At 34.9% G+C, this 25,312-nt stretch overlaps 1 protein-coding gene across 1 annotated transcript in view; it reads right to left on the bottom strand.

Annotated features, from left to right (window-relative positions):
* Window positions 1-25,312, bottom strand: part of CDH9 (cadherin 9) — a gene marked incomplete at both ends in the record, with an annotated part of 67,296 nt that overhangs the window by 18,734 nt on the left and 23,250 nt on the right. Inside the window, 2 exons of the mRNA XM_083880036.1 lie at window positions 2,964-3,131; window positions 5,409-5,528. Coding sequence (XP_083736162.1) covers window positions 2,964-3,131; window positions 5,409-5,528 — 288 coding nt within the window. The remainder of the gene's footprint in view (window positions 1-2,963; window positions 3,132-5,408; window positions 5,529-25,312) is intronic.

The following is a 25,312-nucleotide window of genomic DNA, read 5'->3' as shown; positions in this document are numbered from 1 at the left end:
ACCCACATCTGATGGGTTCAGATTTTGCACATAACATGCCAGAATCTGATGTTTCTTTTGATCTGCTTTTTCATGTAAATAATATTACTTATAAAATAATAAATAAATAAAATAATATAATAAATAAAATATAAAATAATAAATAAATAAAATAATATAATTAAAGTAATATTACTTTACTGAGTGAATTAGTAGCATTTTTAGAAATACCTTAAGAATCTGGCAAAATTAGCACCTAATAAAAGGTATAACCTTTATTCAAAGGATCCAATAAGAACATATATAAATTGTGTTGACTTGTAGTAAAGTATATTCAACTCTCTTTTTTACAACCCTATTTCCTATATTTACTTGTCATTTGTCTTCTAAGACTCCTAAAGGAACCTGAATATTCCATTTAATACAAGGAATATATCAAAATCCAGAGTGCAGAACGAGTTCCTGTCCCCAGTTGTAAAGACTAAGTACAAAAGAGAGTTACTGAAAATACCTTATATTTATATAGATGGGTAGCAAAATGGAAGCTAATGCTTGATTCTGGATTGCAATTGCTGTTACAAATTCAAGGTTGTAAGTGAAAACTCAGCAGTAGCCTGTTTGACTGCAATCCACACAGGCTAAAATGCATATTGTTGCCTCAAACCAGTCTGCAAATGGGATGAAAGGTAGGATTCCTGGCAGCTAAACCATGAGTTTCAAGCCTTGAACTCTTGACAAATTCAAGGATTTGACAGCTGGGCCAGACTTACCATAAGAACAGATTCCATCATGGTACTTATTACTCCTTCCAGATAAATACCTCCCTTCAGTGCTTGTTCATTTGAAAGCATTCCTATTTTTGTAGTGTTGTGTGAATGCCACACATTTTCAGCATGTGAGATGGGTATTTGGTTTTAGAGTACAATAGAATTCAAAATGCATAAGGTTTTCACTACAGGACCCTTTAAATTCCATTTAGGCCTATGTCTTCTAATTTTCCATGGCTACTTTCAGGAAACAAAACAAAACAGAAAATGTTTCTTCTTGATGCAGTCTGAACAACCACTAGTTCACAATGCCATTTTATTTTCTCCAGTCCCTCTAAGAATTTAATTTTTGTGTCTTAAATACCTTGATATTAACTGGTGTTGCTTGCAGCTGCTATTCACTCTCTACTTTGGACAAAAATTTTACTTATTGTTGCCTCACATAAGAAAATTTGGAAGACAAACATTTTGGTAGAAAGCACACTTCCAGAACAGATGGTTTCCTAAAGGTGTTCCCCTCTTCATAACTACCTAAGAAGAAATCAAATCTACCTAATATTTCTCTTTCTTTGATTTCCTAGAAAGTATTAAAAACCACCCTGCTGAGGAGAAAGAAATTGAGAGGGAAGGATGCACAACTGAAATTGCAGCATTGGAAGATCCCACAGCAGGTCTTCTGTAGGCCACACAATGTGTTTCAGTGATGTTTAAGTAGAATACTGCAGAGAATATTGTATGAGGGCATCAAATTGTGTAAATTTCTCTAAAAAGAACCCATCCCAAAGTTTATTGAAATAACCAGAAAAAACTTTCATAGACTTGAGGCTTCAGTTAATTTTGAAAGAAGAGCATCATGAGGAACACAGGCTAAAGGGACTGGAAACCTTAAATAATTTTGCAGTTCTATACTTTCTTCATTTTTTATTGTAACTTATTTTCATTTTTAAAGAAACTTATTTTATTTTATTAAACAGTGAGGCTTACAATGCAATGTGCCACCATAAATTATAGTTTAGGTTCCAGAATTCCTATTGCCAAAATATTATAGTCTGCATCATGCTATACATGTTTAATAAGCGTCCTCTCATGAAGTTCGGTTAAGAATTGCTGTTTGAATTTTCCATGTGAAAATGATTCTCATCAACTGAACTCTGAATGTGAATTGAAATTATCTTTTCTTTATGAGGATTGTAGTACTTCCTCTCCCCTGTCTTCTTTTAAAGCAATTTGTTATCATGGATAGAGATTAAAACAGTCATTTATAACTCCACGGATCTGTTCTTCCATGCTGTCAGAGTTTTCCAATTTTTTCTTTTTTTTAAAAAATCTGAGCTAGGTTGAACAGTTTGTACTATTATGAGTGTACTTATTGCCATGGTACTGAAGTGCTTTTCAAGTCCAGGAGAGCATTTTATAAATCAGCTCTCTTTGTTCAGTCCTTAGTGGATCCGTAAAGAGAGCCAGGTCTCTCATCAGTGTGAACAAGCAATTCAAATTTTATTATGTGGACACTTTTCTGGCAGGCACTGAACTGAGGCTGTAAATTTCTCCTATCTGCAGCGCATCAAACAGTTATCAGACACTGACTGTAACAACATGAGATTGGATTTAAGCACTGGCTTAGAATAAAAAGATCTGTAGTGTGTTACTCTGAGCTTTCTGTGTTGTGCAGCTTTCTCCTATTTGCCTTTTTGTTTTTTCTTCTAGAAAGATATTTTTTAAAACCTTATTTTATTGTGCCAAACTGGCCTAGATTATCAAGATAATTTAAGCACTAAATACAGATTACAAATACCTAAACCAAATGCTTAGACTTCCAGCAGAACATATGACTGATCAACTCTGCCTCTGCAAGTCAGAACATTAGAAAAGCTGTGACACAACACATGGAATGAAAAGTGTTTCCAAGAACAAATCCTTATATTTTGTAGTTAAATTCCTCCAAAAGTCCCTGAAGTTGGCCTACATTATTCTTACAGTTTGTATTTCGGTAAGCAGAGTAAGAATGAGAAGTTTACCATTCCAACAAATAATTTGATATTAAAAAAATGTGAGCAAAGATTCCCATTTGTCTTAATAATGCTTCAAAATAAACAGAAACAGCAGTGGGTAAGTACTACAAAAACAGTGATAAAAAAGAAACTTCCAGATGGCCAAAGCAAACCAACTGATTTTTGAGAGATTCTTTGGAAAACAGAACTATTGGATGCTCCATACTCTGGGGGAAGCGAGGTGGATTGTCGTTGACATCAGTCAGTGTGATGTTCACGGTGGTGGTTCCCGATAGTCCTCCCATCTGGCCTCCCATGTCTTTAGCCTGGATCACCACTTGGTACTGCTCCCTGTTTTCTCTGCTCATGTCTGGTAAAGCAGTCTTGATTATGCCTTGAAGGAGTAAAAAAAAATGAGAGACAAAGGGGTGAAGGACAAGCACCATCCACTATAATCTCACAGCTTTTAGATGGATTTATGTTTCACACACTGTACAGATGATAATCCACAGCAACCACAACAAGGTATACTGCAATAAGCCTTTCAATCTATGGATGCCTTAATGTGATTTTAAGAAAAAAATATAAAAAAAGTGAGAGAAATATTATTCATTTTTTTTTGTTTTGCTAAATCAATCTGATTATTCTTTTAATGAAAAAAATCAATATTATTCGATATTGTCATCGAATTAATGACATTTTTCAGCTTCTATCCCCAGTTATTATTTGCTATTTTGTCATCTCCTGCTCTGGTGACATTTTGATATTATAGCACAAGGCTGAACTCTAACATGTCCAGGATTCATTATTCTGGGCTGGAATAGATCATTTATTGTGATGCTCAGTTATGTCCACTGTAAGTCAGCTTGGACTACAGGTTGTAAAAGAATTGGACAAGACTCTAAAATTAGTTTTGAAAAATCTTTTTTGGGATGTCCAATTTGAAGAATTTCATAACTGCAATTTAAATGTCTTAGATAATTTTGAGGTACCCAAAAGGATTAGTGTCTCAGGTGAGAAAACCAAGTGGTGCTGTACACTACTTTTCATTAAAGTTCCTTTTAAAAAAACAAAGCTTTTTATTTTTTTATTAGAAGGGTGGTGGTTTTTCAAAGCTGGAGTGGTGAGAGCTATCTCTTATGAAGTGGGAAAATTTAATCAGAGTTTCCTTTTTCTGTTTGGAGGATTCACACCCTTGCCCTTTCTCTCCCAGAAGGCGGCTCTCATTATAGGCTTGGTTTGACATTACACACGAAAAAAGGAACTCTGGAAAATTTATACTTCTAGCAAGTGAGTGAAATAAAGAAAAAAAGCCTTTGCAGCTTAGTGGTTATGACATTTATGTCTGATCCAGGATTACCAGGTTCTGATTATCATACCTAGGCTTGTTAATACATGTAACATGAAACAGCAAATTGGATTAAAATGAAAAATAATCCCTGAACCAAAGATGAGAGTTTAGATCTTTCCCTTACTGTCTGCCTGCCTAAACACCTACTGCCATCAGTCATTGCCCATGGGGTATTGGTCTTGTTTCCCCGCTCTTGCCTGGTAATGGTGTTTGAGTAAGGGACTGGAGAGAAGAGAAAAAAAGAGAGAGATTGAAAAAACGGAAGAAAGCCAAACACTTTTATCCAAGGCAAAATTGTTTCACTCCCTTTTTAAATTGTAGCCTTGAGATTAATTATCTTATGCCTTTGCTGCATTTAGAAATAAACACATTGTTTCAAAAGAAAGTTAGCCATTGTCTTAGCACTCCCAATGGATTAGGTAGGAACTTCAGGGATTCTGGGCATAGTTGCACTTAAATCCTCAATTATCAAACCAGAATGATTTTGATAACGTGCAAGAAAAGCCAGTGCATTGTCTACTGAGTCTTGAGTGCCTTAGGATCAGATATCTGGAAGAGGGGAATTTCTGGTTGCATCTTTCTTTTCTGAACACTAATTTTGAGTCACAGATATCCAAAAATTCGTACTTTGTTTTTAGTTTGTGTTTGTCTCTTATACAATTTCTTGCATAACAGGGAAAAAGGTTTCAATTATTTCTTTTCAACTTGAAAGCGTTAATGATACTTGCTTCAGTTCTCATAACTCTTGGAATCATAATGCAGCTTAAAAACAAAAAAACAACAAAAAAAAAAAAAAAAAAAAAAAAAAACAAAAAAAAAAAACCAAAAAAAAAACCCAAAACAAAACCACAACAAAAAAAATCATCTTAAGTTAAAAATTATCATTGGTCACGAATCTATTCCAAACTTTTAGAAATATTTAATTACCTGTGAGATTATTTTTTATTTTATAGTATGAAAATTTTTAGCTCCTATTTATGTTTTTTAAAGGCAAACAGATAAAATTCGCACAAACTGGAGTCAAATAGGCCCTTTACAGTATTTTACACCTTTTTTAAAAAAACTTTTGGCCTTTACAGTTAACAGTCATCTTCTGGAAATCTTAGTTATACCAAATAAAGTAATTTTTCTGTGATAATATTATTTTAACAGAAAAAGCATACTTTTATTTTGATTCTGGTTTTCATTCAATGAAATGGTATCAACTTTGCGTCAAGTCATATGTTTGTTCCAGCACTGAAATAGAAGTGAAATGTGTCTTGATCCCTGCATCCTACAGTCTCTGTTACTGCAAGAAGTGAGAAAGAATGGGTTGCTAACCTGTTTCTGGATCCACTGAGAAATATGGCTGTCCTTGGAGGATGCTGTACACCACTTTGGCACTGTTCCCATAGTTGGCATCATCAGCATCTGTTGCTGTCACCTGAATAACAGATGTACCTAAATGGGTACCAAGCAAAGGATCAGCAGATTTTAGGAAGGCATCTCCTTTTTGTAAACCACACACAATTGTTGCAGTATTGAATTCAGTAATAAGCCAAACAACATCCACTGGACCAATCCAGAGTTATCCTACCCAAGAGAAAGTAAAAAAAATCCCTTCTTCAATAGTGACTGGACCTAAAATCATTATCACTTAAGATTCACACTTCAGTTTAACAAGATAAATGCACAGGGACTGACACATATTTGAAACCCAACACAGTATTAAGTTTTTTGGTGATAAAACAGGTTTGAAGATTGTTCTCTGGCAATAACATGACCTTAGCTGAAACTTTAAGATTCACTTAAAGATTTGGCCTAATTAATAAATAAACTTAGAGCAAATTTCCCCATACTCTTTTTCTGCTTAGATGACATATTCCAAGTGTCTGAATTCTGACTCAATAAAACATTTTGTCTCATCTTAAACTGATGTTTGAGGTTCCATTTATAAATAATTTGTTTTGCAAAAAGGAATTATATTTGTGTTTTGTTTTGTTTTGTTTTTTTTCTTTTTTCTTTTTTTTTTTTTTTCTCTTGGTCAAAGTTATCTACCTATTTGGCAAATGAAAGACATCAAATGCTACTGACAGGTTTTCAGCATTCACTTATTTTGCGTGACAATAGTTTACCCTTGTTCTGTGATCATAAAGAAGACAATACAGGTTATAGGGGATTATGAGTACTGTGAGTCAATACATTTGGTGCAGTTTATGGGCTAGAAGCAAATGAAAGCTCCTGTAAAGCTTTTCTTACAAGATATAAAAGCACAAAGGAGTTCTTCACGAGCTTTTTTGTTCTTAGCACTTCTCAAGATGTCAGAATGCATTTTTCTCACACAATCTAAAGCTGACAAATGTCTAGATAGATGCAGGTAGTCCAATAGCTAGATGTGTAAAGGTGCTTGACTCCTTGCCAGGGGAAGAAGACTGACTAGGAAGAAGCTATTTACCCTACTTTTGGCCAGGTTGTTTTGGGTTTTTTTTCAAAACTCACTTTCTTTGAAAGAAAATTTCTAGTAAGCACTGTCCACTTAATTGTTATCGTTCCCTATTCCTCTTCTTCTATGCCTTCAGGCTCTCTAGATTGAAGTTTCCCCAGAAAACCTGCAGGCAAATGTCTGTCTTAAGTTTAGAGGACCCTCATTTACCTAGGATCAACGTCATTGAAATGAATAATTTCTACTATCTATCTATTCAGCGTATCCCAGGGATTGGGAAGAGTAGAAATCCAGAGTGATCAAAACAGATTTGTGAGAGTACCTTATTATCAGGTCCTGTTAGATGTAACTATTTTTTTCATAGAACATAATACAGCTTTACAAATAATAGTTTTACCTACACAATAATTCCCAATATTTCAGGTTGTCTGCAGAGCATGTCAAGAGACAATGAATACTTCTTCCTCTGCATCAAACCAGCAGAAAAAAAGTTGTAAAAATGTTTTGTCACAAATCATCAGACACTGGAGAGGATTTTTGTCATCAGGTATCCGGATTAATTTTTGCCTGGTTAAACAGCTAGAAGTCATCCCTGTGGCAAGCTGAGCTGTAAAGATTATCCCAAAGAAGTGGATATTTATGGACATTTTAATCACTAGCAATGTCCAGCAGAGCTGCTCAGCTGGACGAAAAAACCCAAGACAGTTCTTGGAGAATGGTAAAGTTCCATTAGTCCCATATGTCTTCAGAAAAGCAAGTTAAATCCCCTGCCTCCTCAAGACAAATAGAGAAATAAGTCAATATCCCTTGCTAGCCTATAAAAAAAAACATAATCAGTAGAATCATATGCTTATACTGTGTGACGTCATAGCACCTAGAACTTAAGAATCAAGAGTAATTTAGTTATCCATCCCAAAAAATCCAACCTAAAACATCTTAATCAGAAAAAGTTTTTACTGTGGCTTCCTGATCTAGGCATTGTCATGGGACTGACACAGAAATTTGCATATGGTTATAGCAACCTAACACATATTAATGTTCTTTCTTTCTTTTTGTAGTGTACTGTTTTGGTGAAGAGGAAAAAAATCTGAATTTGTTTTCTGTTAGGTTTTTTTATTCTTTTTGAAGACAGTTATTGCAGGGTTTTGGCAGTCTTTGGGAGACTTCTGTGTTTGTCTCATTGGAATGTCTATCTTTGTTTCCTGAGGCTCAAGTTTCATATAATTGTGCTTGCTGAGGAGAGTACAGGAGATATAACCCTACAGAAACTTTTCATGTGGTGAAAAGATAGTATTACAAATCTCCTTCTTCCTGTTAAACTAACAGTACAACTGTGAAAAACTATAAAAAAGAGTTTTGCCTCAAAAAATTCAATGTCAGCAGGAAGTCAACTCTTTTTATCAACAGTCTGCTGTGTCATAAGGAAGGATCCTCACAAACGATAGAAAGTACTCATGCAACTTACTTTCATGAGATAAGAAACTTCTCTTAGCTTTTTGGTCAGAAATGGCAGTGAAATAAAGGCAATGAAATAAAGGAACTCAATATTAATTATGGAATAATTGGTAAAGAGGTAAAACTTGTTAATCAGAGAAAAGCAGACCTTATTTTTACCCCACTTGAATGATAGTCACAGTATGATCAATTTATTTATTTGTTTATTTGTAGTCTAGATTATCTCACAAGCAGCCTCTTACCACATTTGTCAAAGGAAATCAGCTCGATTTTAAGTACAAATATGCTGTCTGGATGAATATATCAGGAGTGAAGGAAGAAAGTACAGTCTGGGAAGAACAGGGGTGGGGAAGCCATTTTAGTGTTCAACTTTGTTTCTCACTATCCAACTCTATTTTTAATGTGAAATAAATTTAATTAATTTTTCAAGCAAAGTCCATTTTCACCCTCACGATAATTGATATGTAATTACTCACTCTTTACCTCAACCCATGAGCTTTTCCATTTTCTTTTCTCTGCCAGTTTGGTTGAGGAGGGGGAGTGAGAGACCAGATGGGCGGGCAACTGGCAGCCGGCCATGATCGAACGTGTCACAGAGCAAATTGGTGTGAAGGATGACCCAGAAAATGTGAGAATAACTACAATAGCAGTCTAAGTAGTGATAACATCACTCTTCTGCAAAGCCAAGTCCATTTCAACCCAATCCAATCCAGCAAGTCTAATTCATTTTAGGATGTAACTAAATCACAGAGTTCTCAAGAGATATGTCTTTTCCTTTTCCTTTTCCTTTTCCTTTTCCTTTTCCTTTTCCTTTTCCCTTTCCCTTTTTCTACTTGTTTTGAGTATGGAAACTTAAACACTTTAATAGCATAACTGTTGTATGATATATGGGGTCCTAATGCAGGGGCAGCAAAATGCAGAAGGTAAATGTCTCAGGTAACCTGTAGTGCTGCTGTGTGTGTTTGAGTGTGCATAAAAAATCATGGAATTGCATGTAAAAATGTAGAACCCAAAAAGGAAAAATATTAGAGTTAGAGCATCACTTCATATCTAGGAAGTGTCAGAATTGAGTGTCACTAACACAGATTACTAGAACTCATGAGGAGTGAGATACAAATTTGAAAAAACCCCACAACTTCTGAAACGAGAATGCTTTTATGAATGATGATTTTAAAAATCATCCTTTCTATTCCTTTGTGCTATTTATTGTTTGAAAGAATCCCTCTGGTATAATTAGGTCTCCCAGCATGATACCAGAGTCCATTGCAAAACTGTAGTAAATAGCCTGAAGAGGATTGTTGTAGAGTAAAAGAGGTCTTCCACTGGATGAGACAGGCACATATTTTGCTACATTTTCATGTGAAGTCATGCTGTTCAGCATTCAACTCTTGTTCCTGCTAGGCGCTTTTGGCTGACATGAATTACAACAGCTTCTGCCAGTCAGAAGGATATATCTGCATCTACTGGAAAATTTTAGTTTTACTGATAACTTGTTCTGTAGCTTTCATTTTAAAAAGTTTTCTCCATCTCGGGAGAAGAAAATGAGCAGATTATGTTGTTACTAATGTGTCCTTCAAGATTCTACCACAAATGTTGGAGGAAAAAAAAAGTCCTGTGATTTAAATATAATTCAGAACGATGTATTTTCTTTTCTTTCTTTTTTCTTTTCTTTTTTTTTTTTCCACAAAGGGGAAATCTGTAACTTCAAAATGCCTTTTGATTCTGACCTTTTTTATAAAATTAGTATTTCAGAACAATTCAAATTTCTGATTTTAAGAAAAAATAAAAAGACTTAGGCCTTGGCTGGCCAGTACAAAGTATTCAAAAAGTAGTTTGGAAATAAAACAGTCTAAAAATGCTGAAACATGATGTTTTTTGCATGAGACAGCTTTATTTCTATATTTCTTAAAGTAATTTTCTGTCAAAATTGGAAATTATTGAAAAGTTCTGACTTTTACAGAGGAGTTTTGTCTGTGTGTGTGCAGAAAGTCTGTTTCATTTTCAGAAACAGAAGACCAGCTGGGGTAAGTGGAGAGGCAGGAAGGACTTTATCCCCCTAAAGGAGAAGCTTTAATGCTTGCTTCCTGTTCTCAAGCACAATAGCAATCTGCTGTTCATCAAGTTTATTTACAGAGGGAAGATTTTAGAAGGGGGTTACTTTTACAAGTGAAAAAGATTTTAGTAAGCTCTGGAAAGCCTCTGGAGACAAAATTGGAATTTTTGGGTGTCTAGAAGCCTAATGAAGATGAACGGACACAGTTTTCTCAGACAACATCACTCCAAGGATTATGCAGATATAGTCTGGAGATGCCCCTGCTGAAAACATGAGTGAATTTTAAGTGAGCTACAGAAACTTTGAGGGGTTTAAAACCACTTTTGTCTTTGAGAGCAGGTTGTTCTCTCTGGATAGTAGTCTGTGCTTGGGCAATGAACCGGACAAATGATGAACTAGGAGCTATATGGCACTACCCAAGCCTAAAAAGTTTAGGGAGGCGTTGAGCTCACCACCAAGTGTCTCACTATCACATCAGCTGGACAACATCACTTCTGACTATATTGTATGTAAAGGACAGGACTAAATAAGGTTGAGATACAACTATTATATTTTGATTGGAAGGAAAATCTACTTAGAAAGCTGAAAGAACAGTGAACTGTGCTCTTTTGTATATGACCATAATTTAGTGGGGGTTTCACTAGACTGGTCTTCCTTTTATGTAGAAAGGACCAGAATGTTGGTAGCATGAAAGATTTTGTAGAACAAAGGAAAAGAAATAATAAAAACAAAAAAGGAGTAAGTTTAAACCGGTAAACAGACACATGATCAAAGACAGAAGAGGAGTAAATTGGCATGACCAAGAAAAAAAAATGAAGCCAACTTGGAACAAGTAAGCGACTTGAGGAACTAGACACAAAAGAGTAATAGCATGAAAATTAAAAAGTGAAAAGGATCTTAAAATGTAGTTCAGTCACACATATTGAGAAGAAATTTCATAAAAAGACAAAAGAGAGGCGGTTAAAAGGTGGCATAAAAGAGGATGTAATAAATAATTCATAAATTACGTTTTAACAAGTCAAACAATTTTTAATAATCTATTGCGTAGTTATGAGGTGAAGCTTAATATCACTTGAAAACCTGTTATTTTTTGTAGTTCTTGTCTCACAAAATTTTTGATTGAGAAACCAGCTGATATACTAGCTACTGTACATGGTTACTTTGTCCTTGTTTTTGATATTGACTGTCCTCCCAATTCAGGAATCACAAATTTTCACCACCATGGTGTAGGTAAAGAGTCACTGCAATCCTTGCTAATGTGACTAAAAGTAAAGTGTGGGAGACCTAAGAAAATCAAGCTATGCTGCCTACTGTAGCCTTGCTTTCCCTCAGAACTACTTTTCCCTCTCCATTTCAGTACATATCAGTAAAAAACACTCATTTGAGAAATACGAGATGCTATTTTTGCACACCTTTACTTCAGAAACAGTACTTTATATTTTGTAAATGAACTGAGGAAAAAAGGCTCATAATTTCTTGTGTGTGTTGCATTTGGATGGTTTGAGGTTTTGTTAACTGCATGCTTTCCTATGACAAAAGGAAACCCCATTTGAGATCGTGTTATGAGAACTTGTATTAGAGGAGGAACCAAGCGCTAATGACTGTCTCACCAGACATAATGTGACTAAACTGCTCTGTCTATAATCTGCCTGAATTTGCCAGTGAATACAATACATGCACCATTGTAACATAATGTCAGAAACTGAACTAGGAAATAATGGCTGAAGCTGAGCAAAGCTTCCAGCCCTCACACTCCCGCTGTTTGATACCTTGATACAGTAACTTTAGTTTTCCTTTGGCAGTAATTGTAACTGTGAAGTGCATCAGATGCCCTGCATGAGAATTTGAAAAGCATTATGGATGCAATAACAAGTGGGAAATAGTAAAAAGAATAAGGAATAATTTGAAGGACTGGTGAGTGAACAACTCTGTGCATGTTTATTCTTCTGTGAAGCTTCTTTTTCCCCTTCTCACCATAAAGTCACTTTCAAAACAATAATACTGGTGCAATCAAATGGCAGAAATGAAACAGAGGGAAGAGTAGTCAGGCTCTTTCAAGTGTTAGCATAGATTGGATTTTACATTTAATTTTCTAATGACTAAAGAGGTACAGTATATAATGATCTGCCATCCTTAATAAATGAGCTGCAGCTCGGAAGTCTTGATTTTGTTCAATATGTTGTGCAACTTTGCAATTCGATAACACCTTTTAATAAGTCAGAACAAGTGTCTACAGTCTATGTCTAAAAATACACTAAATTCCAATTAAAATACTTAATCACGGAAGTATCCTCAAAATTTCAATTCAAAATAATGGTGAAATTCACTGGTAGTATGTTTCTAGGTCTGAAGCTGCTGTATGTACAGAGGGCTGATCCGTAATGAAATTGACGTGTTAAAGGAGTCACAAATAATGCTGTAATGTGGCCATAGATTACCCTGGTTACTCCTAATTTGCCCACAGAGGATGTGGAAATAAGCCACCTGTATGAACTGGCAGCTGTCCTCCATGACAGCTCAGTCACAGCTACTCCATCACATTTCCTTTATACAGATGAGAGCACCAATTTTCACCTTATGCTCCATTCTTTTTTCTAGAATACTCCAAAAGAGAGAAACAATGTTCAACCGCTTTTATGATTAAAGATAGGAAGAATTTACCCTGTTCATCCTATTAGGAGAAGCAGTAGTTCATAAAGGCTGCAGCATGCTTATCTCTTGGTTAAAAATCCCTACTTCTAGCCAACAGTTTCAAAGAAGGCTTTAGTTTTATTTAAAGTGTGGGGTTTTTTTGTTTGATTTTTTTTTGTTTGTTTGTTTTATTTTTTTAAATTTATAGAATAATGACTTAGTAATAGAAAATCTTATTTCTTCATTACTCTTAGCTTCCTTCATTAATGTAGTACAGCTTTAAGACGCTTTCTGCTTTGCTGTTTTCTCAAAAGCAGTTGTGGTCCTCCAAACAATTTCTGAAGTTTACACTTAAAAGAAAATACCAAACCTAAAAAAAACAGTTTTCAAAATTTCAGTTCTGATGTGCATGCCTGTATTGTTGTGTATTTTGCAATGCAACACCAAAAGATTTTTTTTCAGAAGGAACAACATTCTGCACTTATTTTTAATTTGTCCTTTTTTTTCAGCTCAGCTTATATATCCTTTTTGAGTTTTTGAATTTCTATTTATGAATGAGGACTAGAACCTTACTCTCATTTTCACCTTCAAAATTAGTCTATAATAAAAATTAATGGAAACCTTTACAGAGTTTATACTTTTGCCAGCTCTGTAAAAAGGTGCTTTTTAAAGCCATATGTGAATCTCTATTATGACCATGAGAAATTTTTATAATTTTTATGATGACAGGCTGGCTTCATCTTTATGTTACTTGGGATCATTTTTGCCATCTGTTTGAACTCCTTTTTGGGTAGCGATAAAGTTTGTCTCTTTAAACATTAATACAGCTGTGGGAAACAGCAATTTCCATAGAAATATAGTCAATGAAGGTATTATGGCATCCCCAAATTTACATTAGTTTATAATGTGATTCATAAAAAATCTCTTGCTTCTGTCATGTGTAGATACTCTGGAGGTTGTCTGTTAAAATAACAATAAAGTCTATAATTTTGAGAAGTGGAGACTAAAACTGAGCAAATTAATAAAATTCTAGGATTATCTCAATTATTTGCTTTTAAAAGTTACATTTATTAGAGTACCATTTTCACACAAAAGAAAAACACTTCTAGAGTGTGCATGTATATATGTATGTAAATACAAATGTAAGTATATATATGTGTGGGCGTGCTGGTGTAGGTACACGTCTAGAATATTAAGTAGAGTCAATCAAGAGACTTTTCTATTATTTTTTCTATACATTTCATTTATCTTAAAAGTGTTCAAATACCTTAAGTATAATGTATCAAATTATTCAAAGGCAAAAGCATTCTGCTAAAGATGGTTGAATTTTCACTATGTCTGCAAATCAATTGGAATTTCATTGGCTATTTAGTGCAAGATTCCACTCACAGTAAAGGTTCATGGGGACAATCTAATTTGGACATATCTCACATGTGGGCATGTTTCTAGGCATAAAAACATTAAAGGTGTTGATTATAAATTACTTGCTTGGGAAATACTCTTAAAAATGCCTGAGCCAATATGAAAATACTTAGACACTGTGCTGATTAGTACTCAGTGAAAATTAATTTGGCATATGCATTTAAACAGTTTGTTTCAATTTTCTTCAGGTAGGCACACCTTCCTGAGAGCCAAGATCTCTTTTCAAATTGTAGTCATGAAGTCAGTAAGTATCAGCCTTCTGGACCATGAAATATAAGATTATTTTTTAACCTTCCTCTCTCTTAAACCTCCTCTCTGAACTAAAGAGGTGCTACCCTTTAGGTGTGTGGTAATTTTTTTTCACGACTGTCACATATTTTGACTTTATGAGGAAATAAACTTTCAATTTCTTTTACTCTGTACATAGCCTTATATATCACAGGCTATTTATCATTTGTCTTGGAGTAGAATGAAGTAACTTTTATTGAGATGGCTTTCTGGCAGGAAGCTTTGATGAGAATTCAAGGTTTATTGGCAGTTAAATGCAAGATATTCACGTATGTACAGCGGACATTAAGTTAGATTGTATTGTTCTGGTTTGTTGGAGGGCGCTACTTGTTTTTAATCTCCAATTAGGTGTGAGCAATGTATTTTGAATATGAAGATGTGAACAACTGTCATAAGGAATAAAACTGATACTTGTACAGATCTTAATCATGCTTGATCTTCATTTTGCAATGTTACACATCTATGAGGTTGTAGGAAAAAGCTGTTCCAGAAAGTGTTCTGAGGCATCTGATAAGATAGTAAAAAATTAAGTAAATCTGAACATCAGGATTGTGGAAACTTGTAGATGTACATTTTGCAAGATATTGAGAAAAATACATGAGGAATGCTGTAACCTATTTGTCCTCATGCTTACTAAAAGATGAGTAACAGGGAGAATAATATCAAGCACTTTTCAAATAAGTGGAAGTCAGACAAGAGAGTCCAGGGTAAGACTTTTCTTACCTTCATTTCCCTGACTCTCTGAAGGCTGTGTATGGTTCAGAAAATTTCCAAAATTACTATATGATTGGCAGGAAAGAAAGATGCTGTTTTATAACAGAATATAAGCTGAAGAATTAATTGAACTAAGAAAAGCACACATGTAACTGCCATTCCTATAATTCATCTTCTGTGTTGCTAAGAACTTGCAATCAATTATCATACTTATTTTAATGATTTAGTTGAAAAAATATCATGTTTATGTAATATATAAAAACATATGTATCTAATGTATGTGTGTATATATATAGCTATATGTATATGTATGCACATTCTAAATGAGACATTTTCTTATTTAATAATACTGTATCCATTATGGACAGGTATTGTAACATATCTATTAATGTGAATAGTGGACTTGTTGGGGCAAGTAATGTTCTTTTTCTATGTTTGCTACTCTTAGGCTGCTAGAATTCTGCAGCTAAATAATTTTTAATTGAAGTAGTACTAATAATTCAAATTTACATGAGATAAAGCTTTAACTTCCCAGTAACCCTACTAAAATTGAGGATCAACATTGAGGATTGAGGATTAGCTCACAAAAAGAGGTATACAGAATAAATGAAGGATTTGGAACCTAGACCTTTATTCTGTGAAAGATTGATCAGTTTAATGAGACTACTACCTCTTTTGAAGACTGAAAATTATGTCAAAGCATCTTCATGTGCATTCTCTCTGTGTGATGATTAGTTGATTCATGTTATATTGGAAAAAAAGTGTTTTATCTTGAACCCAAATATGATCTGTTGTATTTTATTTATATATTTTAGAGACTTTTATAAGTTATGCAGAAATCTGCTACGGAAAAACAAACAAATCAATCCAAATCAACAGAAACAACCCTGTCTTTGTGTTTTAGTTTAAAAATAGATGCATTGAGGTGTTAGCATGATTAAAAAAGCTCCAACACCTTAAGTTTACAGACATCTGCATAATATTAGCAACTAAGGTGTATACTCAGGCATTCAGAAAGCTGTCTTTTTTAATAAAAAACTGAAAATATTCTACATTCAGTAGATTAGGGTAAGTAAGCATCCCAGATGGGCTTTAATTTAACAAATAATAATAATTTTAAAAGTTTATGCTTCTCACTGTAATTTGAAAAATTTCTTTTATGCCTACATATAAAAATAAATCTCAATCAGATTTACCTTTTATCTTTAATTTGCCTTTAATTTACCTTTAATTTAGTTAATTGCAATGCCTGACTTAGATCTGTGTAACCAGCCTTCCCAGCCAACTACAGAACCACCACTTGAGAAATTCCATTCTCAAAAATCATTTAAATGATTTAAATGATTTAAAGGTGTTTTTTTTTCAGACAACTAAAAGTGCACAAGGAGCATAATTACATGGTTTCAGAAAAGAACTCTGTGTGTTAGCTTGATATAAACAGTGACACTAATGTTAGCACTTTTAATGTATAATCTGTCCTTAGACAATCTCTTCTCTCCAGCACTAGGCTGTTTAATTTAATGTCTGGCATATTTTAGTTGAATTAAGGCTATAACACACATATGCCTCTGTTTGACATGTTTCTTCTGAAAAAGACACAGGGGTTCCTAATATTAGTACTGTTAATTAGAGACAGCTATTCCAGTCCTTAGTACCAGCAGTTCAATTGCTGCAGGCTTCAATATGGTCCAATAAATGTGAGAAGGGTCTCACTGCAAGTCTTATTCTGTAGCACGTCTGAAAAGAAGGAAAGTTATTTGGTGGTTGGTAGCTACAAAGGCTCATAAGGGAATAAATTAGGTGCCTATAAACTGGCATTGTGCATAAAAATTCTGTTTACTGTGGCTCTGAAAAACGGTTCCTCATGGTTGTGAACAGCAACACGTTTATAGCAAAGGATGTATAGATGGGTTTATGTTCATATCAAGAGTTTTACACACTGGCTGAAGCAACATGCTGTTTCAGAATGTAAGTGAGATTTTTGGTTTTCAGATGTGAAGGCATGAAAGATGAAAGGATTGAGCATCTGTTCAGAGAGACAGCATCTCTAATCAGACAGACCATATCCCATTGTATTGCCCTGCAGTGTAAGTAAAAGTGCTGATGTAAAGAATTCGGGAGCATTATGCTTCTGTTCACAGATTGTGGTGTTATAGCTGAAAATCTAATGAAATAAAAGTAAGGAAAATGAATGCATCAAAAAATATTTAGTGCAGATATGTGACAGGAATTTTAATGTTAGTTTCAAATTCTAATTTAGAGATGTGCAGGTTTGTTTTGGGGGAGGGAGGCATTCAGTGTTTTGGGATTTTTGTCTTTTTTTCATTTTGTTTTGTTTTTCAACATACACAGATAATGGGAAATAATAAATTTGTTGCAAAAATGTTGCCAGTTTTGCAACAAGTCATTTCAAAGAGATAGAAAGAGGAGGCAGATTTAACACAATCCAAGTCTGAACATTCCTTTTGGCAAGATGACTGTCATTCCAAGGCTATCGGTTCAATGTCCATTGCTACAGTAGCTGAATTTATTATTATGTATCTATGGAGTAGAGCTGTTCTAGTCTTCTAGGAAGTAGTAGTAAATTGAGTTTAAATGAGTTTGTAGTCATCTTAAAACTGCATCTCCAAAATTTAGACCAATCAGTTGACGAATCTTAAGTCCCATATACAAGTCACCCATTGTATTACTAGTCGTTACATTTGGACATCTGGCACTTTATTTCTTCCTATGAAAAATATTTTAGATGAGAACTCTGTGAAAGGTCAGCAAGTGGAGGTCTAAGGGAACTTAAATGAGGTCACAGACTGACAATGAGTTGACAGTGGCCCAGTTCTCACAGGACAGAAATGGTAAAATTGTTTATACCTTCCTCTGTTAGCAGCAAACACTAGTTACTTTTATTTGCTGACAGCACTTCTTCAAACCCTCAATTTCTTGTAGCACCAAGAGTCAGCTCATAGTCAGCATATGTTACTCATAGCAGGTGACTAAATGGTTCTGGTTTTCCCATTGTGCTGCCTCTGACTTTTGGTGTCTTAATGAGAAACCAAACATGTACTCACCTCAAAAGAAAAGAAAAAAATAAGGAAGAAAGTAGGGAATCCTGTTTAGGTTAGAAGGATTTTGCAGCTGAAGAAAAATGGATATGTCAAGTGATTCTTTAGCTAAGGTTAGACACTGCTGGATGAAAGAGTCTCACCTGCTTTTAACTGCTATATTTTGCGTATTCACTAGTTCTGGCATCTAACCTCATCTGATCTGAACCAGGGAACAGAAGTAGTAGAAAGGGAATATCAGCCTTGAACAATCCATCTTTATCATGATTTATTTCCTTAAACCTTCTTCTGGGTTAAGAAGACAGTGGGAAAAACACAAGAGAGCACAACTGGGAGGGAACAGAGACCGAAACGAGAAAAACAGTGCTGCTCCTTTTTCTGTAGCTTATCTGCAATGTTAAAATGTTCTGTAAATTTTAAATTTGAGAGTTATTTGAATTCTTCAGAAAGACATTACAGATGTTTTCTACCAGGCTTCTGTAAAGCCTTTGACATGGTCCCCCACAACATTCTTTCTCTAAACTGGAGAGAGAGGGATTTGATAGGTGGACTGTTAGATGCATAATGAATTAGTTGGACAGTGACATCCAGTGTGTAGTGGTCAATGCCTCAGTATTCCAATGGACATCAGTGACAACTGATGTCTCTCTGAAGGGAGAAGGGACCAGTGTCATTTAATATTGTAATAAATGACATAAGCAAGGGGATCAAGTGTAGCCTCAGCAAACTTGTACCCTAAGTGAGTAATGTGATTGACACATCTGAAGGACAGGATGCTATCCAGAGGGATCTGGACAAGCTTGAGAACCGGGTCCATGGGAATCTCATGAGGATTAACAAGACTAAGTGCAAGATGCTGCACCAGGATTGGGGCTCAGCCTGTATCAACACAGGCTGAGGCATGAACAGATGGAGAGAGGCCCTGCCAAGAAGGACTTCGGGGTGCTGGTGGATGAGAGACTGGACAAGACCCAGAAATATACACTCACAGAGAGCCCATAAAGACAAATACGTTCTGGTCGGCATCAAAAGCATCTTGGCCAACAGGGTGATACACCACCTGGAATGATGCAGCCAGCCCTGGGGTCCCCAGAACAGGAGCAACATGGACCTGTTGGAGCAAGTCCAGAGTAGGCCATGAAGAAGATTAGAGGGATGGAGCACATCTCCTGTGGGGAAAGACTGAGAGAATTGGAATTGTTCAGCCTGGAGAAGAGAAGGCTTCAGGGCTATCCAATTACTGCCTTCCAGTATCTGGAGTGACCCAATAAGAAAAAGGGAGAGAGCCTGTTCACAAGGGCCTGTAGTGACATGACAAGGGGGAATAATTTTAAACTGAAAAAGGATTGGTTTAGATTACATATTAGAATAAATTCTGTAGTTTGAGGGTGGTGGGGAACTGAAATGGGATGTCCAGAGAAGTTTTCCCATTCTTGGGACTTTTCAATGGGTTGGAGGGAGGTCTGAGCAACCTGGTCTAGTGGAAAGTGTCCCTGCCCACGGCAGGGATATCTTTAAGGTCTCTTCCAACCCAAAGTGTTCTATGATTCCATGATATACACAATGCATACATATTAGTTTTAGATTATTTATATTATATTTTAGGTTTATTTTATCTTCAGTCTGTAACCATGAATAATAGTAGTTTTAAATGGATATTTAGATTTTTCAGAAATTATCCACATTAATTATGGAATGAACACCATGCAGGAAGATTCTAACATTCTGTAGCATTCAGCTTGAAATCAGCAGAGCTGTACAAACTCAAAATAACCTGCTTACAGTACCAGAGATGTAGTAAGTGCCTTGCAGACATCCTTTTTGCTAGGAAAATGCAGTCCATATCATAGACATAGATAAATGTGTAGACAAATCATGGAATAATTTAAGGTTAAAATAATCATGATCTAAATAAGATCCTTTTGGTGTTCTGCCAGTTTTCTTTTGAACACTAGAAATATGAAGTTTTAAAGCACCCATTTATCCTACTCTTCTAGAGTTCTGCCTCATGCTAAATGCAAAATTTCTTATAAATACTTCTATATACTTTCCTAATAAAAATACTATACGTGTCCTTAATGGACTTCATGCCCAAAAGTGGAAGAAAAAACCGCAAATACTCCAAAATTCTTCAAAAATATCCTGGAAAGATTTATGATTTTGGCTACTTAATGAAAAGTGGGTTTTGACTTTTTTGCCTTGATGACTTAAGAAAATGTTACTAGACACTGAACTCTTATTTAATATATTTTTATTTTATTCATTACAAAGACTTGCATGGAAATAGGAAAGAATTTAAATTAGCATAAAAGTTCTGCATTTAAAAAATATTCTAGCATTTACAAAGGTTTTGAAATTCTTTAGTTATAGTGGCAAAAGCAAAAAGAAATATTGAAAGTATTCTAGTTACAGAATTTCTGCCATCATGCTTAGTTTGACTAAAAGGAATTCTAATTCTATCTTGTAAAATATGAACTTGTGGATAAAATATTTATTTGAAATGTATCTTTTTCTTAAAGCTTACTCAATAATTCATTTTAAAATGGAGTGCACGTTAACAATTAGAATTCTGAAGTTTTGCAAGTTAGCAAACTAGCTTTTTTAAGCTTGTGTCAAAGTCAAGACAGTCATTCATAGCTTCTTTTTATAAATATCTGAAACCAGGGAAAATATGCAAAGGAGAAAATATAAATATTTCCTGCTGAAACATGAAAGCTGAGGGCTGCTTCCCTTTAGTTGTTTATACACATCTGTAGATTAATGGGCACTGACATAAGCAAATTCAAAAATGGAAAATGTGATGGTTACTGCATTTGGTTCTTTTATTTATTTTTTTTTTCCCCACCATGAGGCCTACTTGTTCTTGTAAGAACTTCCTATACAAAATAACAAACTGTTCTTGAGAAATGCACTTGGGATTATGTGATGCTGAAAACATGGTGTAACTAAAAATAGTATCAGAATGGAGTACAGTCTTACTTAAGTGAAGTAGTAGTCAGGATGATTATAGATTCCCAAGAGATGCTATAGAAATATTGAACAATGATAATGGAACTTCTAAGAGAATCATTGCATAATTGGTGTTTCAGGATATACTACTGCACTCAAAGACAACAGCACAATAATAAGAATGGTAATGTTAATGCATATTACCCAGTGTGTTTTACTGCAATCACATCTAGCTTTTTATTCATGTGTGTCTTTTACATATATATTTTATTTATGTCTTTTATTTAGAATAGCTGTTCAGTACAAGACATGTTTAGTCTTACTATAATCCTCTACAGTCCAATTAAAAATGGCCATATTTGTATTTTGTATAAAACATTCTTCTATCAAACCTACTGATCAACTAAAGAAAAATTCTTTTATTCTGATTATTTTCATTAAAAGTTATATAATGGAAAAATTGTATGTTCTAAATTTAACTATTTAAAATATATTCATCTATATTTAGATGAATATATTTTCCATCCTGTCCTGTAGAAATCCTGAAATATGTTAGGTGTCTTTGGTTAGATCTATAGATTTAGAAAGTAGCAGTTTGAGGAAATAACTGGTAAACTAAATTAGACATTGTCACTTTTCCTAATAGAATCAATGCAAAGATTAAAAATTTGTCGTGAAATGCTCATCAGCTGCATGCTGAAGAAGCTTAATGAGATAAAACTGGTAAGCCTTACTCATTAAAATTAGCAAAGCAGGTACAGAGGGATGTAATAATATTGACCTGGGTGCCAAAAGGATTAACTATTTAGGGCATCTTATTGTTAACTTTCCTTTTCAAAAAGTTATTGATAACTTTATTTATAGGCTGAGAAAAGGGGTTTACTCAGTGAGATGAGGTATTAGATTTGATTTGATTTAGGATTATTTTAGGAAATTAAAAAAAAAAAATCATGATGTATAATATTTATTTATTTTCTCTGAAGTTTTGGGGGGTTTGGATAAGTGGTTGAGACTAGGTCATGCTTGAAATCCACTATTTCTTCATTGAGACCAAGACTGTACCTTAGAATTTGGCATTCAATCAGTTTAAAATGTTGTGTACCTTCTGTAAATTTGCTTCTTTTATTATGTTTTGATTATGGGTCTTCCTAGCCTCTTTTTCTCACTTTTTCAAATTATATTTTATTTAATCAATTTACTGAATCTGACATGATTGATAGGATTCTTCTAGTCAACTGTAGTATTGTTAAAAAAAATAGCTACAGCAGTTATACTTTAGCACTTTAGTACAGTGGGTGATTTTAATGAGAAATTCCATGTTATTGAGTTTTAGACTGTTCTAAACTAACTTTGTCATCCAACTTTTCAAGTCAATATCAGTTTAACATGATAATTTCCATAAAATTTATCTGAAATGACTCTGCAGTCAACTCGCTTCAGTGGTTTTGATTACTCCCAGTACTAACTTTGCTACACAGCATTTTAGGTTTACCCATAACACTGCTGGATTGGATCCTATTTAGGCATAGCAGGGCTAATTTATATATAACTTGATGGCTGCACGAACAAGTGCACAAATAAGCATTCATATTTCCCCCGGGCTTGGATAGGTTGTGCTGAAAATCCACGTTATGCTTTCACTCTTCTTACTATCAAACTAGTTAAACATGACGGAAGTTTGCTTATTGGTACTGAAAATCACACATTCTGTCAGAGGTGTTGACTTACCATTTTCCCTTGTGTGCTCTAGACATAGTTATTCCAAGAAGCAGTCAGTAACACACTGAGAAGTACATAGTATGATTGTAATTTGAATAACAGATATACACACAGCTGGAAACAATGCTAGTGATGATTCCTCTTCAATTTCTCAATCTTAGTGACATTTTCCAGGGCTTTCATAAATATCTGCTGTCATATTTGTTGGACTTGGCAAACATAATAAATATAATAGTTAAGGAAAAATATTGTGATTTGAGACAAAAAATTGGGAAGAGATAAAAAATTTAAAGGAACTAGGACTTTCATACAGATTTTTACCTGCTTATCGTGAGTATATCTACTTCTTATAGTGTGTATAGTGTTACCATATAGTGATTTCCAGCCATAAAACTTCTTTGACTAGGTATGCAAGAATCTCTATATACAGTCTAAAAATATCCCTCATGATTTCAGGTATTTATGTAGGTAATGCAGGAATTTGACTTCTTCATTTCAGTTAGTCTTAATAAAGATGACCACTCTCTTCCACAAATTCTTGATTTTATTATATTATTCTTATTTTCATCCATTTGTAGTAGAGAAAATATAGAATTAAAAGGCACCTATTTTTTATTTTTTTTTTATTCTGCAGTCTTCTGTTTTTCTGAAATGTTATATTGTGATTTCTTTCTTTGTCTTGCTCTGCTCTGCACTGGTGCAACCTCACCTTGAATACTGCCTGCACTTTTATGTGACACAGTATAGAAGGGAAGGGAAGGGAAGGGAAGGGAAGGGAAGGGAAGGGAAGGGAAGGGAAGGGAAGGGAAGGGAAGGGAAGGGAAGGGAAGGGAAGGGAAGGGAAGGGAAGGGAAGGGAAGGGAAGGGAAGGGAAGGGAAGGGAAGGGAAGGGAAGGGAAGGGAAGGGAAGGGAAGGGAAGGGAAGGGAAGGGAAGGGAAGGGAAGGGAAGGGAAGGGAAGGGAAGGGAAGGGAAGGGAAGGGAAGGGAAGGGAAGGGAAGGGAAGGGACTTCCTCTCCAAGAAGAGTGAATTCTGAATTACTTATTTTGAGACCATTTAAAATACAGTGCTGTGGGTAGCTACAATAAGATTAGGATCAAAATGAATGTTGTGGTTTATGTCCTTTCTTTGCAAATAGCATCAGAATCAATAATTTTTACAGACTGAAAGCTGAAATCTGAAAAAAAAATATACCTTAGAGGAATCTAGATAAGGGGACACTGTGGTAGAATGGAAAAATAAAAGAATCACATTAAAAAAAAGGGAGAGAAAAAAAAGAGAGAGATAGAGAAAGGAAGAGAGAAAAGAAAAGAAAAGAAAAGAAAAGAAAAGAAAAGAAAAGAAAAGAAAAGAAAAGAAAAGAAAAGAAAAGAAAGATTTATGTCTATTAGAGAGCATCCAAATGAGGACAACAAAGATGGAGAAGGGCCTTGAAGGAAAGGTCCACGAGGAGTGGCTGAAGCCACTTGCTCTGTTCAGCCTGGAGAAGAGGAGACTGCGAGGAGATCCCATTGCAATTGCAAACTTCCTTGTGAAGGGAAGAGGAGGGGCAGACACTGATCTCTTCTCTTTGGTGACCAGTGACGGGACTTGAGGCAATGGCCTGAAGTTGTGTCAGGGGAGGTTTATATTGGATATTAGAAAAAGGTTTCCCTGGGGAACAGGCTTCCCAGGGAAATGGTCCCAGCATCAGACCTGAAAGAATTCAAGGAGTGTTTGGACAATGCTCTCAGGCACAAGGTGTTCTTGGGGTGTCCTGCTGAGGGCCAGGAGTTGGACTTCAATGACACTTGAGATTGTCTCCCAGTTCAGTATAGTCTATGATTCTGTGGTTCTATGAATTGTTTTACACAACACTCTAACCTCAAATTACACTTGAAATTCTACAGGATGGAACCAACTAAAAGCTTTTGGCCTACTGCTTTAACAATGTTAACTTTTGGGCTTCTATTTTAGTTGTGTTCTTTTTTTCCAGTTAAGGCATCCAATTCCTTTTCTGGAGAAGCACAAAAGGACTCCAAGAAGAAAAATATATATGTGCGTAATCTTATTTACATCTGTATGTACATCCTGACTCTTGAACTGACAGTCTTATGACTGACTTCAAAAATATAGAATATCTCTTTCTAGAAAGGGCCAGTCTGGATTTGGGTTCTTGTTCTATTCCACTTTTAAAAAAATTACAAAACAACTTTTATTCATTCAAATTCAAATTCTAAAAATTCCCATTCCAGTGGTTTTTATGTTCATAAATGCCAAGTAAATGTCAATTAAACAGAGGAAAGAGTTGCTCAGATCTTTTCTTTTGTCTTCATATGAGAAGCCAAAGGACATTTTTTACTGTTTATGTCCTTTTTCTCAAGGAAAAATACACAAACTCTTCTTCAAAATAAACTCACATTTATTTGTGTCTTTTACGGACACTTCCCCAGCTCAAAGTACATTATGGTACTTACACTGTCATGCTCCTCATCAAATATAAACATTTCATAGGCTTAATATTTCTCAGGCA

This window comes from Zosterops lateralis, assembly GCF_965231275.1.
Source record: "Zosterops lateralis genome assembly, chromosome: 1".
NCBI classification, from domain to species: Eukaryota; Metazoa; Chordata; class Aves; order Passeriformes; family Zosteropidae; genus Zosterops; species Zosterops lateralis.
This window is presented reverse-complemented; position numbering and strand designations above follow the sequence as displayed.